Source organism: Macaca mulatta, chromosome 12 (assembly GCF_049350105.2).
Source record: "Macaca mulatta isolate MMU2019108-1 chromosome 12, T2T-MMU8v2.0, whole genome shotgun sequence".
NCBI lineage: Eukaryota > Metazoa > Chordata > Mammalia > Primates > Cercopithecidae > Macaca > Macaca mulatta.
In genome coordinates, this window is record NC_133417.1 from 10,005,313 (window position 1) to 10,021,793 (window position 16,481).

The 16,481-nt window shown below is 47.2% G+C and overlaps 1 protein-coding gene across 2 annotated transcripts in view; it reads left to right on the plus strand.

The window, feature by feature from the left end:
• Positions 1-16,481, plus strand: part of ERCC3 (ERCC excision repair 3, TFIIH core complex helicase subunit) — a 36,925-nt gene that overhangs the window by 11,009 nt on the left and 9,435 nt on the right. Inside the window, exons 9-13 of one of the 2 annotated variants that reach the window (XR_013401775.1) lie at positions 2,276-2,460; positions 3,855-4,057; positions 10,625-10,721; positions 12,211-12,328; positions 14,688-14,789. Coding sequence is in view for 1 of the 2 variants with exons in the window: in NM_001266408.2 (NP_001253337.1) it covers positions 2,276-2,460; positions 3,855-4,057; positions 10,625-10,721; positions 12,211-12,328 (603 nt within the window). In the remaining variant the exon portion in view is untranslated. 2 annotated transcript variants of the gene reach the window in all.

Consider the following 16,481-nt stretch of genomic DNA (forward strand, 5'->3'; position numbering starts at 1 on the left):
GGGTCCCAGGTTCCAGGGGGCACCAGCACAGGTTTGGGATGGGTTATCTGATGAACAAGTACAAAAAGGTGCACCTCACACTCATGTATGTCTGTGAGTTTGTCTCTCTCTCATCTAGTTCACTGGATCAATTAGACTTTGGTCGAGTTGTGGAGTGAAACCAACGAGCTCTAAGGGATTTTTGAGTATAGGCCCCATAAGCCCAGTGGCCCGGCCATGCTCATTGTCCCAGAGAGCAAATGTTAAATAAGGGAATGCTGGGAAATCAGAATAAGTCTCCTGACTGTCCAGTGTCTGCTGTGTTGGGTTAGGTGGAGTGATCAGTCTTTTGAGATTTATCTCAAAGGATAAAGATTGCTGTGCTGTTTTACAGATTTTTCAAAAGGAGCTCTTTTATGTCTTTTTATTAATGTGAGATTCATATTATGGTACTTGTGTATATTAAGTGCTTCCTGTGTGCTAGGTACTGTGCCTGTTTAATTATTTCTCCAGGTATTTATTGAGAACCTACTAAGTTCAGGCACTGTACTTGGCACTGGAGACAAAGTGGAAGGGACAGCCAAGTAACCACACAAATAAATGCCAAATGACAACCATGACATAATGTTGAGTGACACAAGCCACACACAAAAGTGCATACTATGATTTCATTCGTGCAAAGTTCAGAAAGAAGGCAGAGCCCTCTCAGAAGTCAGAGGAGTGGTTCCCTCGAGGGAGAGTGCTAGTTATTGACAGGAGGGGTCAGAGGAGAGACCTCTGGGTGCCTGATGCTGCAGATCCTGATCTAGGTGGTTCCACAGCTGCGTGTCTGTAAAAATGTATTGAGTATTACGCTGCGAGGTATTCACCTGTGACAGCTGTCAGGGCTGTAGGAGAGTGTAATAGAGGGGTGTGATGGGGTCATGGGTGTCCAGGCAGAGTCCTGCCTGCCTTGTCCTTGCCTTGGGTCAATATGTCTCCTAGTGTCATCTCCCTGGGGCCCACACTGGGTTGGTGTTGCCATTGCCTTGACTACCATTTCCCTGTAACATGGGGAGCTTGGTCTGCGGTTCTTGGCTACTGTATTTTGGAGCCAGCACAGTCTTTCCTTAGAGATAAGCATGAGCTGATTTTGTTTTCTGTGTAGTGTTTGTGTGTTTGTGTTTGCATGTGGTGTTGTGTACAAACCATGTAGATGTAAAAACTAAACGTTTACTTAGAGTTAGGCAACCCTCTGTTATTTCACTGTGAACGTCTTTCTGTTTTGGTGCATTCAGGCCTCTTTTTCCTTAGATTTTTGTGTCCATTTTTTAATGAAATATTAGCCCTACTTTCAATTATATTGTAAGATAAGCATGATTCCAACATTTTAACCTTCCTTCAGAGCATTAGAATTTTTAAAAGGCGAGCCCGTGGAAATCCATAAATTAGGTTTTTTAAAAAAGAATATCTCATACCCATTTACGTGTTTGTTTTATTTGATAAACCAGAGAGAATTATAATGTTCAAAAGAAAGGAAGGAAAAGGAAGTTGCTGGTTGACCAAAGTGATTGAACTGGTGAAGTTTGGAGAGGGGAGTTTCCTAAGGCAGGCAGGAGTGCTTGGGCGAACGGTGCCTGGAGTTTCATCCCTCCCGTGGGCTTGCCTTTCTTCCCGGTTTCTGGGAAAACGGTGGGAAGCTGAGCAGAGCTGGCTTCTTTCATTTCTTCCTCCCGCTAGATCACCAACTGCCTTTTCAGTAACCTGGGTACAAGTTTTAGGGAAAAATTCCTTGCATAATTTAGAGCTTAATGGTATACATAGTAAGTATTGCAGGTTGTATTTCAAATTGCCATTTGCACTTCTACTGATAACTGTTGTGAGGGGAATGCTGGGCCCATTAATTTGGAGATTCCTTAAGCTCATTTCACCCTCTTATTCTCCTTTTCATTTTCTTTTGTACAGATCTAAAAGTGATGGTGAAGCGTTTGCCTAGTCATTCTTGTCTAGAACCAGCTTCTGTGGTCCTGAAACCCAAGGGTTAGCTCAGGTGGTGTCATAAGCCAGTGTTAAGTTGCACAGCTATGAGCATTTGAAAAAGTGACAGTGTGGGCTGGGTGCAGTGGCTCACACCTGCAATCCCAGCACTTTGGGAGGCCAAGGCAGGGGGATTGCTTGAGACCAGGAGGATTGCTTGAGGCCAGGAGTTCAAGACCAGTGTGGGCAACATAATGAAACCCCATCTCTACAAAAAATATTAAAAAATAAAATATAAGAAAGAAAAGTGACCGTGTGAACGCTCCCATTGTTTCCTCAGCCAAGATGTTTCGAAGGGTGCTCACCATCGTGCAGGCCCACTGTAAGCTGGGTTTGACTGCAACCCTCGTCCGGGAAGATGACAAGATTGTGGACTTAAATTTTCTGATTGGGCCTAAGCTCTACGAAGCCAACTGGATGGAGCTGCAGAATAATGGTTACATCGCCAAAGTCCAGTGTGCTGAGGTAGCTGGGCCTGGGCTGGGGGTGTCTGGGATAGGGCCTCCTCCCGTGGGCCGGGGAGTGATCAGATTGATTCCTCATGGGCAGACACAGGTCAGGACTTAGGCTTACCTGCTACCACCTCAGGCAGGATCCTCAGTCACCCTGTGAGTGGGTGGTACTAGACCCACTTGCTGCATGTATTCTGCCTTGTCACATATCTCACATACCCCTGAATTTGTGATGATTCTTTTTGCTAACCACGGGGTTTACCAGTCATGGATTTCTGTGGGTGAGGATTAGCGTTCAGGGCACAGGGAATAATGAAGGCCCCCAATACCACAGTGCTGCCTGGGAGCCTGGCAGCAAAGGGTTTTGCTCTGATGGGCCCAAGGGCCTAACTGACATGCTCCTGGCCCTGCTAGGAGGTGTGTAAATAGGTGGCAGTACTCAGCAGCAGTGCTGACTTGTGTGTGTGGAGGAATTGCTGGTGCTACCGGCTAAGACGCTGGTTTCCCTCACTGGCAGCTGGTGTGAAAATAACTCCTGGGATATGATTGCATTTACACATCTTCTAAGTGGTTGACATGTGAAAGCATCCAGTTCAACAGGAGGTATTAGGTTGGGTTTAGTTTTGTGCATGTGTTTATTTTCAGTTGTATTGATTTCTAATTCACATACCATTGGTTTTGGTTTTTTTTTTGTTTGTTTGTTGTTTTTTTTTTTTAAACAGGGTCTCTGTCACCCAGGCTGGAGTGCAGTGGTGTGATCTTGGCTCACTGCAGCCTCCGCCTCCTGAGCAAGTGGTTCTCCTGCCTTAGCCTCCCGCATAGCTGGAATTACAGATGTGTACCACCACACCCAACTAATTTTTGTATTTTTACTAGAGACTGGGTTTCTCCATGTTGGCCAGGCTGGTCTCAAACTCCTGGTCTCAAGTGATCTGCCTGCCTCAGCCTCCCAAAGTGCTGGCATTATAGGCATGAGCCACTGCACTTGACTGGTTTTGTGTTTTTTTTTTTTTTTTTTTGAGACGGAGTCTCACTCTGTCGCCCAGGCTGGAGTGCTGTGGCCGGACCTCAGCTCACTGCAAGCTCCGCCTCCCGGGTTTACGCCATTCTCATGCCTCAGCTTCCCGAGTAGCTGGGACTACAGGCGCCCGCCACCTCGCCCGGCTAGTTTTTTTGTATTTTTTAGTAGAGACAGGGTTTCACCGTGTTAGCCAGGATGGTCTCGATCTCCTGACCTCGTGATCCGCCCGTCTCGGCCTCCCAAAGTGCTGGGATTAGAGGCTTGAGCCACCGCGCCCAGTGTGGTTTTGTTTTAAAGCTAATTCTGCTAGAGAAAGGTCTTCAAAAGTTTTTAATTATGTGATGTTTAAACTTGTAAAATGACCCCTGGTTCTTACTGCATCACAGGTTTGGTGCCCTATGTCTCCTGAATTTTACCGGGAATATGTAGCAATCAAAACCAAGAAACGAATCTTGCTGTACACCATGAACCCCAACAAATTTAGAGCTTGCCAGTTTCTGATCAAGTTTCATGAAAGGAGGAATGACAAGATTATTGTCTTTGCTGACAATGTGTTTGCCCTGAAGGAATATGCCATTCGACTGAACAAGTAAGAACTGAAAACTTGGAGCTTCCTCCAGGCCAGTTTCTCTTCCCCATTGAGAGTGCAGAAGGTGGCTGTTGTTTTGTTTTTTTGTTTTTCCTCTCAGGAACCTCTTGGGATCCAAAGATCTTGTTCTGTGGCCCTGGTCTCAGTAAACCAAGGAAGACTTAGAAGTAGGTGGTTGGAGTCAGAGGTTAGAGCATAGAGAAAAGGGGGCTGGTCACTGGAGCCCAAAGAACAGAGAGCAGAGACTTGGACTGAGCTGGGTGGGGCCCCCTGGAAGATCTGGGCTCCAAATGTGGGTGGGAGTTGGCATTTGGAGCTTTGGACTGTGGGAGCTCTGTGGGTGGAGAGGAGGCCAGACTGGATGGCCTAGGGGCTGGGAGGGCAAGACGGGCTGGGCTGGCATCCCACGTACAGACTGGCATCTGGAAGGAGCTTCTTAGAAACGCCCATGCAGTATCCTCATCAACCCATAGCTCCAGCCAAATATCTGCTTAAAACCCGGCTCTTGTAAAGCTCTGCCAGGTAAGGAGGAAGAGGCCTGCACTTGCTCCCACAGTGATACAGGACTTCAGGTGCAGTAAGTGTTGCAGAAGGCCAGGCCCTCTGTGGAGACTGGTCAAGCTGTGTGCTACGTGTACCATACATATGTTTTACTTAATCCTCACTTCAGCCATAGAAGATGTTGTTCCCATTTTATAGAAGGGAAAACAAAGGCATAGAAAGATTAAGCTTCTCAGGTTTCTAAAATTATACCTTTATTTAATTTAGAAAGACTTTTTAATCCAAGTCAACATTTAGATTATTATGAAAAACAGCAATTCCCTGCTTCTATTTTCCCACCCACAATTCTATTCCTTGAAGACAGCCACTTTCCACTCTTTTTTGTTGTTTACCTTCATCTTTCTTTCTTTCTTTTTCTTTCGCTCTTTCTTTCTTTCTCTCTTTCTCTCTTTCTTTCTTTTTGTTTTTTTTCTTGGAGTTAGGGTCTCACTGTGTCACCCAGGCTGTAGTGCAGTGGCATAATCACAGCTCACGGCAGCCTTGACCTCCTGGGCTCAATCAGTCCTTCTACCTCAGCCTCCAGAGTAGCTGGGTCTACAGGCATGTACCACCACACCCAACTAATTTTTATATATTTTGTAGAGATGGGGTTTTGCTATGTTGCCCAGGCTGGTCTGAAACTCCTGAGCTCAAGCAGTCCTCCTGCCTTGGCCTCCCAAAATGCTGGGATTACAGTCATGAGCCACCACACCTGGCCTACCTTCATCTTTCTAAGCAATAGCTTATGTAGTAATTTCTTGATGATCAGTTATAGAAATTGCCCATTAACTTCCTACTGTAGGAGTTGAGGGTTTAGCTTTCTCACGTACACCACTCTCCCCACTCCTGTTTTCTCTCCTACCATTCTCCCAATATGGGAATAGCACAAGTTGGGAGTTACGTTAATATTCACTGTTACATTGTTTTGACTGTGTAAGTATGTTTAGAGAGAGCCATATAGTGTCATTGTTCAGGCGGAGGTGTAGAGTACTATTACTTTTTTTTTTTTTTTTTTGAGACGGAGTCTTGCTCTTTCTCCAGGCTGAAGTGCAGTGGTGCTATCTCGGCTCACTGCAACCTCCACCTCCTGGGTTCAAGTGATTCTCCTGCCTCAGCTTCCCGAGTAGCTGGGACTACAGGCACCCGCCACCACGGCCTGGATAATTTTTGTATTTTTAGTAGAGACGGGGTTTCACCATATTGGCCAGGATGGTCTCGATCTCTTGACCTCGTGATCTGCATGCCTCAGCCTTCCAAAGTGCTGGGATTACAGGCATGAGCCACCATGCCTGGCCCTACATTTTCTTTTTTGTGAATATTTGTTTGCCTTGGAGTTAATAATTGCCTTGTCATTGTTTTTGCTTGGTTTTCTGTACATTTAATTATTCCTCTCCAAACTCTTCACATAACCATAAACTCAGTAGGGTCAGGTAATTTCTCAGTTCTGTTTTTCTGTTTCCCCAGTGGGATGCCCACCAGCACTCCATCCCCCTACTCTGTTCTGACCTGCTTGCTGTCTGGGACTAGCGATGCCACCAGCTGTTCTCATGGGGTTTCCCTTGCACCACCCCATGAATTTCCTGGGCCTCTTTGTTGCGTTTCCCACCCTCAAGTCTCCACCCTCTTGGTGACTCATTTTGATGGAGCACATGTTCCAGTAGGTTCCTGAGAGAAGGGCTGTAGGAGGGGAAGCTTTGGAGACTTCACTTGTTTGCAGATGTCTTTATTTGACTTTACACTCGATCAGTAGTTTGGCCGGGTCCTAGAACTAACTTCGGAGCTTCCAGTGCAGCCGCTCAGCAGTCTGATGCCCTTTGCTGCCCCTCAGTGTGTTGTCGCTGTGGTGGCTGTGTTTTCCTTCCCTTGAAAACTGGTAGGATCTTCTCCCTTTTTGGAAATTTCAAAGTGATATTCTTAATGTTTTTCTTTCATTGTGGCACTCAGTGTATCCTTTCCGTCTGGAAACTCATGTCCTTCGGTTCTGAGAATTTCTATTTTTTGTTGTTGATCACCTTCTCTGTGTATTCCCTTCTTGGAGTCTTGACTCGTCAGCTGTTAGATCCTCTGAAGAGCTTCTGCAGTCTGTGTGTCTTTTTTCCACTTCTTTATCCCTTTGTCTTCTAACCCTTCTATTGAGACTTGTTAAATTTCCGAGAGTTCTTTCCTGATAACTGTTCTTGTTTTGTTTGTGAATAGTGTCTTCTCAGAGGCTGTGAAAGCTTTTGAAGCTTCCTTCTGTCTCCTGCCATGTCTCTTTTCTTCATTTTTTTGTCTTGTTTTTACCTGTCTTTTGAGTCGTTCTGAGTTTTGGTAATCCTTGACTGTATTTTCTTGTTTAAAGTCAGTCACTGAAAAGCTGGCAGGCCTTTCTGTATGGCTTAGTGGGTTTGCCAGCTTGTGGACTTCACCAGAGTGGCTGGGCAGGGCCTGGCTATTTCTTCAGGAGATTGCCCAATGCCAGTATCTCTAGGACTTTTCTCCTGGGCTAGACGGTTTCTTCAGTGAGGAATTTTCCAGTCTCCCGGGCACCACCGTGTGTTAGGGGAAGAGGAGGGCTTGCGGAATCTTTAAATTCAGTCTCGCCTTTGCCCTCAGCTCTGCCAGGCATCCCTGGAGGGTAAGTCTCTAGTGTCCCACCAGTGGAGGTGGCCTCCCTGCTGCTGGCCAGACCCAACTGCTCCTCACACTCACATGCTGCCAGTCCTCCTGTGTACCTCCCCACCTTCTCAGGCAACTGGTGACTAGTTCCTCAGCCCTTCTGCATGCCGCAGAGGACACAGAGGTGGCGGGTTTTGTATCGGTCTTCCCTCCTGCTGGCTCCAGCTTCTGCTTTCTCTAGTCTGTTAGCTCAGGTACTGTGCCTGCATCTGTCTGCTTTTCAGCTTCTGAAATGTTACCCACTTCTCTCATCTGCTGTTATTTCTTCTCCTGTTTTCTTTGTGGGTTTGTGTACTGTCACATTAGTGCCAATTTAAGCAGGGCAATGAGACAGTTCCTATATTTACTGTGCCGTATTTAAGAACTATCTTCCCTCCCCATCCTTCCTCCCATAGCAATGCTCCTCCAGAGTCTTCTGGAGCCTCACTCCAGGGGCCTCCCCCACCGACATTTGCAGCACTCCTGTGGCTGGTGCCTTAGCCGTAGCCTCCCGAGCATCTGCTTGGGCAGGGACGTGAATTTGCCTGGCACTGTCGACTCCGAACCAGTCTGGCACAGCGAAGGGCAGCAGACTGTGGCTGTCCCCTGTGTACTGGAATGATCATTACCATGTGTACTTCTTACCTTGTTTTGTGCCTCTGGCCTTTAAATGTATGAAGTAGTTTTTTTTCTTCTTGGTTTTCTCGCTTCTAAAATAATCCTGTGTGCAGTGGCTCACACCTGTAATCCCAGCACTTTAGGAGGCCGAGGCGGGCAGGTCACGAGGTCAGGAGATCGAGACCATCCTGGCCAACATGGTGAAACCCCCGTCTACTAAAAATACAAAAAATTAGCCAGGCGAGGTGGCGGCGCCTGTAGTCCCAGCTACTCGGGAGGCTGAGGCAGGAGAATGGCATGAACCCGGGAGGCGGAGCTTGCAGTGAACCGATATCGTGCCATTGCACTCCAGCCTGGGTGACAGAGCGAGACTCCGTCTCAAAAATAAAATAAAATAAAATGATCCTGTGGGCTGGGCACAATGCCCCACGCCTATAATCCCAGCACTTTGGGGGCCAAGGTGGAAAGGTCACTTGAGCCCAGGAGTTCAAGACCAACCTGGGCAATATAGTGAGACCCCATCCTTTAAAAAAAAAAAGTGATCCTGTGACTCCTGGGCATTGCTCCATTCTTAGGTCGTTTGTGGTGGGGATTCTTCAAGCTTTTGGCTCCTCCCAGCCTTCATAAGAAAGGCATTGCTATCACCAAAGCACTTTGCAAGAGAGACTTAGGGGTTATGTGGCAGTGTGGGGCCATGGGCAGAGCATCGTTTTGGGGATCAGACAGACTGGATGTGGGGAAGTTGTTTACCTCTGAACTCCTTTTGTACTTCGGTCACATGGAGCTACTGCCACCCAGTGTGTCCTGGGTCCTGGTGTCCCTTGATGGTGGGGAGTGGATTCTTGTCCCTGGCAGCTTGTAAGTGTTCAGTAAATGTGAAGTTCTCCACTTGGAGGATGTTTATCCTTCTATTTCATCTGTATGGGGGAACCTTCAGAAACCGAAGGCTCCCCACTGTGCAAGTAGTTTTTCCTGGTGATGGGGGAGGAGAAAACCACCTAAAACCCTGGGTATCAAGAGTCAGGCTGTTCTGATGAGTGGGACTTCTAACCTTTTTCACCTCATGACATGCACAGAAAATGATAAAAATCTGTGGTGGCCGGGACACTCCAGGCAGGGCAGCTTGTGACTGGGCTAACCAGAGGCCATCAGCCTGGGTATGCAGCTGCCCCAGACCCTGTCCAGCTTCCCCACAGGCGAGGGGTTTGCTCTCTGAGGCACACCCGTTAACAGGCACTGCTCTGGGTGCTAATGGACCTGGGCAGTGGAGCAGCCACTCCCAGGTTCCACCTGCTCAGGCTCCTCACCCTTGGTTTCCCACATGTAAACTGGGGAACATGAAGCCTGTCTTTTACAGTGCCTAGGAGTCTCGGCAGGACTGGCTGGATTTTTTCTTTTCTCTTCTCTTTTCTTTTTTTTGAGATGTAGTCTCACTGTGTTGCCCAGGCTGGAGTACAGTGGTGCGATCTCGGCTCACTGCAACCTCCACCTCCCAGGTTCAAGTGATTCTCCTGCCTCAGCTTCCCGAGTAGCTGGGATTATAGGTGCATGCCACCACACCCAGCTAGTTTTTTTTATTTTTAGTAGAGATGGGGTCTCACCATGTTGGCCAGGCTGGCCTCGAACTCCTGACCTCAGGTGATCCACCCACCTCGGCCTCCCAAAGTGCTGGAATTACAGGTGTGAGCCACTGCGCCTGGCTGGATTTTTTTTTTTTTTTTAAATGTAGTACTCAGCTTGGTGCCTGGTATTGGTAGGTCCTGCCTACCTGTACTTTGTCCTCATTGTCTTTGTTGTTGTCATCATCACCATCACTGTTGTTATGATTCTTGGGAAGCTACAAAAACTGTCCACCGTCACATTCCAAGACAGAAGGAAGGAGTGTGACATTCCCAATGCTATGGGATGATAACCATTGAGTTCATTGATAGAGTTGTGCCCTTTGGCAGGGAGCTGGAAAATTTCTTTTCTTTTTTTTTTTTTGAGACAGAGTTTTCACTCTTGTTGCCCAGGCTGAAGTGCAATGGCGTGATCTCGGCTCACCACAACCTCCACCTCCCGGGTTCAAGTGATTCTCCTGCCTCAGCCTCCGGAGTAGCTGGGATTACAGGCGTGCACCACCATGCCCAGCTAGTTTTGTATTTTTAGTAGAGACGGTGTTTCTCCATGTTGGTCAGGCTGGTCACGAACTCCCAACGTCAGGTGATCCACCCGCCTTGGCTTCCCAAAGTGCTGGGATTACAGGCGTGAACCACCGCGCCTGGCAGGGGGCTGGAAATTAAAGAGAAGTTTTTAAAACTCAGTGTTACGGGAAATCAGCACAAAGATGGCTGAAGGGCACTTTTCTCCTTTCTGCTCATCTCTTGGAGCATGCTTGTGTCTTGGCAGACAGTTGCTTCTAGCCTTTTTTTGGAAATAGCAGTGCTTTCTTCGTCACTCTCTTTGGGATTCATGAAATCTGGAGATTCTCCTTGTATAGAATCTGTGCTGAGAGTGAGAGATGCTGAAGCAGGAAAAAGCATAGTCCAAAAGGAAAACGAAAAACGGAAAGGAGGGAATCCCGAAGAGAATGGTGGGCCTACACCTAGAATCAGTGGGGAAGGCTCGGGGGTGCGTCTGTGACCAGTCGCTTTTGTGGGTGTAACGATATTCCTGCATGACAGAGGGCTTTCTACTTGAGAATAGCTTGCCTGAGCTCCTTTTTCCCTCTGATGTGTTTTCAAGACAACTGAGGCGTGACTCTTGGTCTAACACAGCTTTGTTCTTCTTTAGACCCTATATCTACGGACCTACGTCTCAGGGGGAAAGGATGCAAATTCTCCAGAATTTCAAGCACAACCCCAAAATTAACACCATCTTCATATCCAAGGTTTGTGTGGCATATGGGGGGGAGGTGAGGCCCCTAGCACTCTGGGGACCTGGGGGGTACACTATGATTCCTGGACAGCGAATTCACGTCTGCTGAAGGAACTTCTCATGTATGTTTTCATTTCCACCGTGTCCAGGGATAGGGGATACTGCCTGGCATTAGTGGAAGGAGCAGATCGAGGGTTTGCATGCATCATGGGTAATCTATAAAGGCTCTTTGAGTTTTTTTCCAATTCTTTTTGGGATGTAGGAGTTTTAAGTTGTATTTCCTTGTTTATAAAAGGAAGAAAATTTCATTTCCCACTCTGGCAAAAGTAGGCATTCAGATGAAGTTCTCTTTACAAGTTGGAGGTCCTGTGTGTCGCGGCAGCCTCTGCGCTGGTTCCTGGTGTTCCTTGATGGGTGGTGGATGTCAGCACAGACTTGTGCAGGCCCAGCTCAGGGATGGTTTACTCTGAAATCAGAAGCTGTAGCCCCACAGTTTACAATAGTCACTCAGATTAAGACAGACCCGAAGCCCAAAATAAATGAGATTTTACAACTGGGCGGGGTGGCTCATGGGTGTAATCCCAGCACTTTGGGAGGCTGAGGCAGGTGGATCACCTGAGGTCAGGAGTTCGAGACCAGCCTGGCCAACATGGAGAAACCCCGTCTCTACTAAAAATACAAAACTTAGCTGGGTGTGGTGGCAGATACCTGTAATCCCAGCTACTCAGGAGGCTGAGGCAGGAGGGTTCAGTCGCTTGAACCCGGGAGGTGGAGGTTGCAGTGGAGCCGAGATTGTGCCATTGCACTCCAGCCTAGGCAACAAGAGCGAGACTCCGTCTCAAAAAAAAAAAAAGAAATGAGATTTTACGTGATTGTGGCTGGGCACATAAGCACCAAACCTTCATGTCTGTGGCTGGGAACCTCGATGTTTGCAGCCCCAGAGCTGAGGAATCCACCTACAGTTAGAATCCCATATGGGGCAGTTGTTCCTCCCAGGTCACATCCCATGTGTGCTGCTGGTGTCAGTGGCCACCAGGTAAGAGTATGGATGGTTTTGTGGAGACATATTTCTGTAGCCAAAAAAAAGAATGACTCAAAGTCAGTCTCTGTTGAAGGGCCCTCTCATCTCTGGGCTCCTGGCACCCAGCACTCTGAATGTCACTGATGCCTGGGATTAATTGTTTGGGATGACTCTTAGGAGAACTCATACAAGGTCCTAGAGACCCTGAGATGCCTTTCTGAGGTTTATTGCTTCACCTCTCTGCCTGTATCAGATAGACCCTGGTACAAAGAGGATAAAAGAGTGATTATGTTTCAAAATTATCTACAGAACTTATTTAAATTTTGGATCCTGTGTGTTGCAGCAGCCTTTGTCCTGGTTCCTGGTGTCCCTTGATGATGGGGGTGGGTGTCAGCACCGACTTGCGCAGGCCTAGGTCAGGGATGGTTTGAGTTGATTTTTTTTTCCTCATGTATAAAAATCTTCTGATTTGTTTCTGTAGGTAGGTGACACCTCATTTGATCTGCCAGAAGCAAATGTCCTCATTCAGATCTCATCCCATGGTGGCTCCAGGCGTCAGGAAGCCCAAAGGCTAGGGCGGGTGCTTCGAGCTAAAAAAGGTAAAGTGGCCTTTCATCTTCTGTTGCAGGAGGTCACTCCTCCTAAACCACTTTAGTTAGGAAGACAATAGGGGTGAGAGCTGCCATGTGCCCTGGGGCTAAATAGACTCTGGAGGGAGGGGATCCCAAAGCAAAGACCTAGCTCCTTATGCCCATCATTATTTTTCATGCCTTGGGGGTGAATATGCAGGTGTTTTCCATGACAGCGGCATGGAATCCACACAGATGTGCTCTGTACACTGTGCAGCTGTGTTGGTGGATGGTAAGAGGGAGCCAGGGCAAGGCAGTGCTTATGGGCTAGATGTGGAAGGGAGAAAACAGAGCTGGGCCAGCAGTATAAGTGGAGGAGCTGGAAGCTGCTGCTGGAACTTGAACAGGAGGCAGGGAAAGGTTTGCTAGGAGCAGCTTGGGCAGGCACACAATGGACACATCATTCAAAACCTGTGCAGAGTGCTGCCCTGGTGGCAGCTTGTAGCAGGGGCAGGGCAAGCACAGTGAGTGAGGAGGTGCAAATCCACATTCCTAAGGAGGTGTGGCACCCCCGTGCTTGCTTCCTGCAGTAAAAGGGCCCAGACCGTCATTGTGGGCGTGGCAGGGACTGACGCTCTTGCTAAGAGGTGGCCATATCTGTCTTACTGGGACCAGAGCACATCCTGAGACAAGGACACAGTCCCTATCCTCAAGGAATTTGCTTATTCAAGGAGGCATCTGGACTGCTGGGATGTTTGAAAATGACAAGATTAGTGGGCATATGTTGGAATTGTACTGCATTCAAATGTGTTTAAGAAACATCTAGTAGCTTGTATTTAAAATGGAGATGAGGCAGATAGCATGGACTAGAAATAGCATGGACTCGGGCACCAGACCAGCTGTGTCACCTTGGGCAAATTATTTGCTCCTCTGAGCCTTGGTTTTCCCATCCAAAGTGGGGGTGACAATCCTATCTTGCCAAGACTGCTGTGAGGATTGAGCTTATAAATCATAAAATGTAGTGGAATGGCTGGACACAGTGGCTCACACCTATAATCCCAGCACTTTGGGAGGCCAAGGCAGGAGGACAGCTTGAGCCCAGGAGTTTGAGACCATCTTGGGCAATGTAGTGGGACCCCATCTCTACAAAAAATAAAACTAGCTGAGTGTGGTGGTGTGTGCCTGTGGTTCCAGCTACTCGGGAGGCTGAGACAGTAGCTTTTATAAACTGACAGGAATATGATCTGCTAGTAAATGTGAACGTAATTCATTACTTATTCCTTACTCTAATTTGAAAACTCCTTTATTGATTGATTGATTGATTGAGACAGTCTCATTCTGTCACCCAGGCTGGAGTGCAGTGGCACAGTCTTGACTCACTGCAACCTCTATCTACTGGGTTCAAGTGTGATTCACCTGCCTCAGCCTCCCGAATAGCTGGGACTACAGGCATGTACCACCATGTCCAGCTAATTTTTTTGTATTTTTAGTAAAGGTGGGGTTTCACCATTTTGGCCAGGCTTGTCTCTAGTGATCCACCCACCTTGGCCTCCCAGAGTGCCGGGATTACAGGTGTGAGCCACCGTGCCCAGCCTTAAAAACTCCTTTAAATGTGAATAGAAGGCCGGGCACGGTGGCTCACGCCTGTAATCCTCGGAGGCTAAGGCAGGCGGATCACGAGGTCAGGAGATCGGGACCATCCTGGCTAACATGGTGAAACCCTGTCTCTACTAAAAATACAAAAAACTAGCCGGGCGTGGTGGCGGACACCTGTGGTCCCAGCTACTCGGGAGGCTGAGGCAGGAGAATGGCATGAACCCGGGAGGTGGGGCTTGCAGTGAGCCGAGATCACATCACTGCACTCCAACCTGGGCAACAGAGCGAGACTATCTCAAAAAAAAAAAAAAAAAAAAAAGAATAGAATTGTTTTCTTACTCAAAACACTCTTTAACATAAGACACTTGGCTCCTGTCTTTGCATGTCTGAGCTCTTCTAAGACTGAGAAACAATTATATTAAAGGGCAGTATGCTTAACCTACTGACATTTGAACTACAAAGCAGAAATGTTCAGATTTTCCTGAAGGATCAAGTCTTCCAGGCCACAAAATTTTCTGTCCTAATTTCTTAAAACAGTAGTCCCCCCATATCTACAATTTTCCTTTCCACATTCAATTACCCATGGTCAACTGTAGTCTAAAAATATTAAATGGAAAATTCCAGAAATAAACAGTTCATAAGCTTTAAATTACACCCTATTCTGAGTAGCATCCAGGATGTGAATTCTTGCTTTGTGCAGCATATTCATGCTTAAATTCTCCCCACCCATTTGTCACTTAGTAGCCATCTCAGTTGTCATGGACTGTCACTGTGTTTCAATGCTTGTTTTCAGGTAACCCTTATCTTACTAATGGCCCCAAAGCACAAGTGTAATGATGCTAACAATTCCGATATGCCAAAGAGAAGCTGTGAAGTGCTTTCTTAAAGTGAAAAGGTAAAAATTATTTAAGAAAGGGAATAAAAATCTTATGCTAAGGTTGCTAAGGTCTATGGTGAGAATGAATCTTCTTACTGTACAAGATGATCATCCCCAGAGCACATAGCTGTCAGACTTTCCAAGGTCAATACAAAAGAAAGAATCTTAAAGACAGCTAGAGAAAAGGGTCATATAACTCATCATGCTAACAGCAGACTTCTCAGCAGAAACTTTACAAGTCAGAAGAGATTGGGGGACTGTTTTTAGCATTCTTAAAGAAACGAAAAGAAATCCTGGCCAGGCACGGCAGGTGACACCTGTAATTCCAGCACTTTGGGAGGCCAGGGTAGGCAGATTGCTTGAACTCAGGAGTTCGAGACCAGTCTGGGCAACATGACGAAACCCTGTTCCTACAAAAAATACAATTAGTCAGGTGTGGTGGTGTGTGCCTGTAGTCCCAGCCACTCGGGAGGCTGAGGCAAGAGAACCGCTTTAGTCTGGGAGGCAGAGGTTGCAGTGATCTGATATCCCACCACAGCACTCCAGCTTAGGCAACAGAACAAGACCCTGTTTAAAAGAAAAAAAAAAGCAGGCCAGGTGCAGTGGCTCACACCTGTAATCCCAGCACTTTGGGAAGCTGAGGCAGGTGGATCACCTGAGGTCAGGAGTTCGAGACCAGCCTGGCCAACATGGTGAAACCCTGTCTCCATTAAAAATGCAAAAATTAGCCGGGCATGGTGGCGGGCGCCTATAATCTCAGCTACTCAGGAGGATGAGGCAGGAGAATTGCTGGAACCCAAGAGGCAAAGGTTTCAGTGAGCTGAGATCATGCCATTGCACTCCAGCCTCGGCAACAACAGCAAGACTCTATCTCAAAACAAAAAAACAAAAACCGAAAAACCATAATGAGACCCAGTCTCTTTAAGAAAAAAATAAAAAAGGAAAAGAAATCCTAACCAGGAATTTCATATCCTGCCAAACTAAGCTTCATAAGCAAAGAAGAAATAAAATCTTTCCCAGATAAGCAATTGCTAAAAGAATTTGTTACCACCAGACTGGCCCTACAAGAGATGCTTGAGAGTTTTAAACATGGAAATGAAAGAATGGTGACACCTGCTACCACAGAAATGCACGTAAGCACATAGCCCACAGACCCTGTAAAGCAACTACACAATCAAAACTACAGAGCAACCAGCTAATGACACCATGATAGGAATAAAGCCTCATGTATCAATATTAATCTTGAATGTAAACAACCTAAACACCCTACCTAAAAGACATGGAGTGGCAGATTGGATTAAAAACAAGACCCAGTGCCGGGCGCGGTGGCTCAAGCCTGTAATCCCAGCACTTTGGGAGGCCGAGCGGGCGGATCACGAGGTCAGGAGATCGAGACCATCCTGGCTAACACAGTGAAACCCCGTCTCTACTAAAAAATACAAAAAACTAGCCGGGCGAGGTGGCGGGCGCCTGTAGTCCCAGCTACTCGGGAGGCTGAGGCAGGAGAATGGCGTAAAAACCCAGGAGGCGGAGCTTGCAGTGAGCCGAGATCCGGCCACTGCGCTCCAGCCTGGGCGACAGAGCAAGACTCTGTCTCAAAAAAAAAAAAAAAAACAAGACCCAGCCTTCTGCTGTCTTCAAGATACCTGTCTCACATGTAACAAGACCCATAGGCTCAAAGTAAAGGGATAGAGAAAAATCTGTCACACA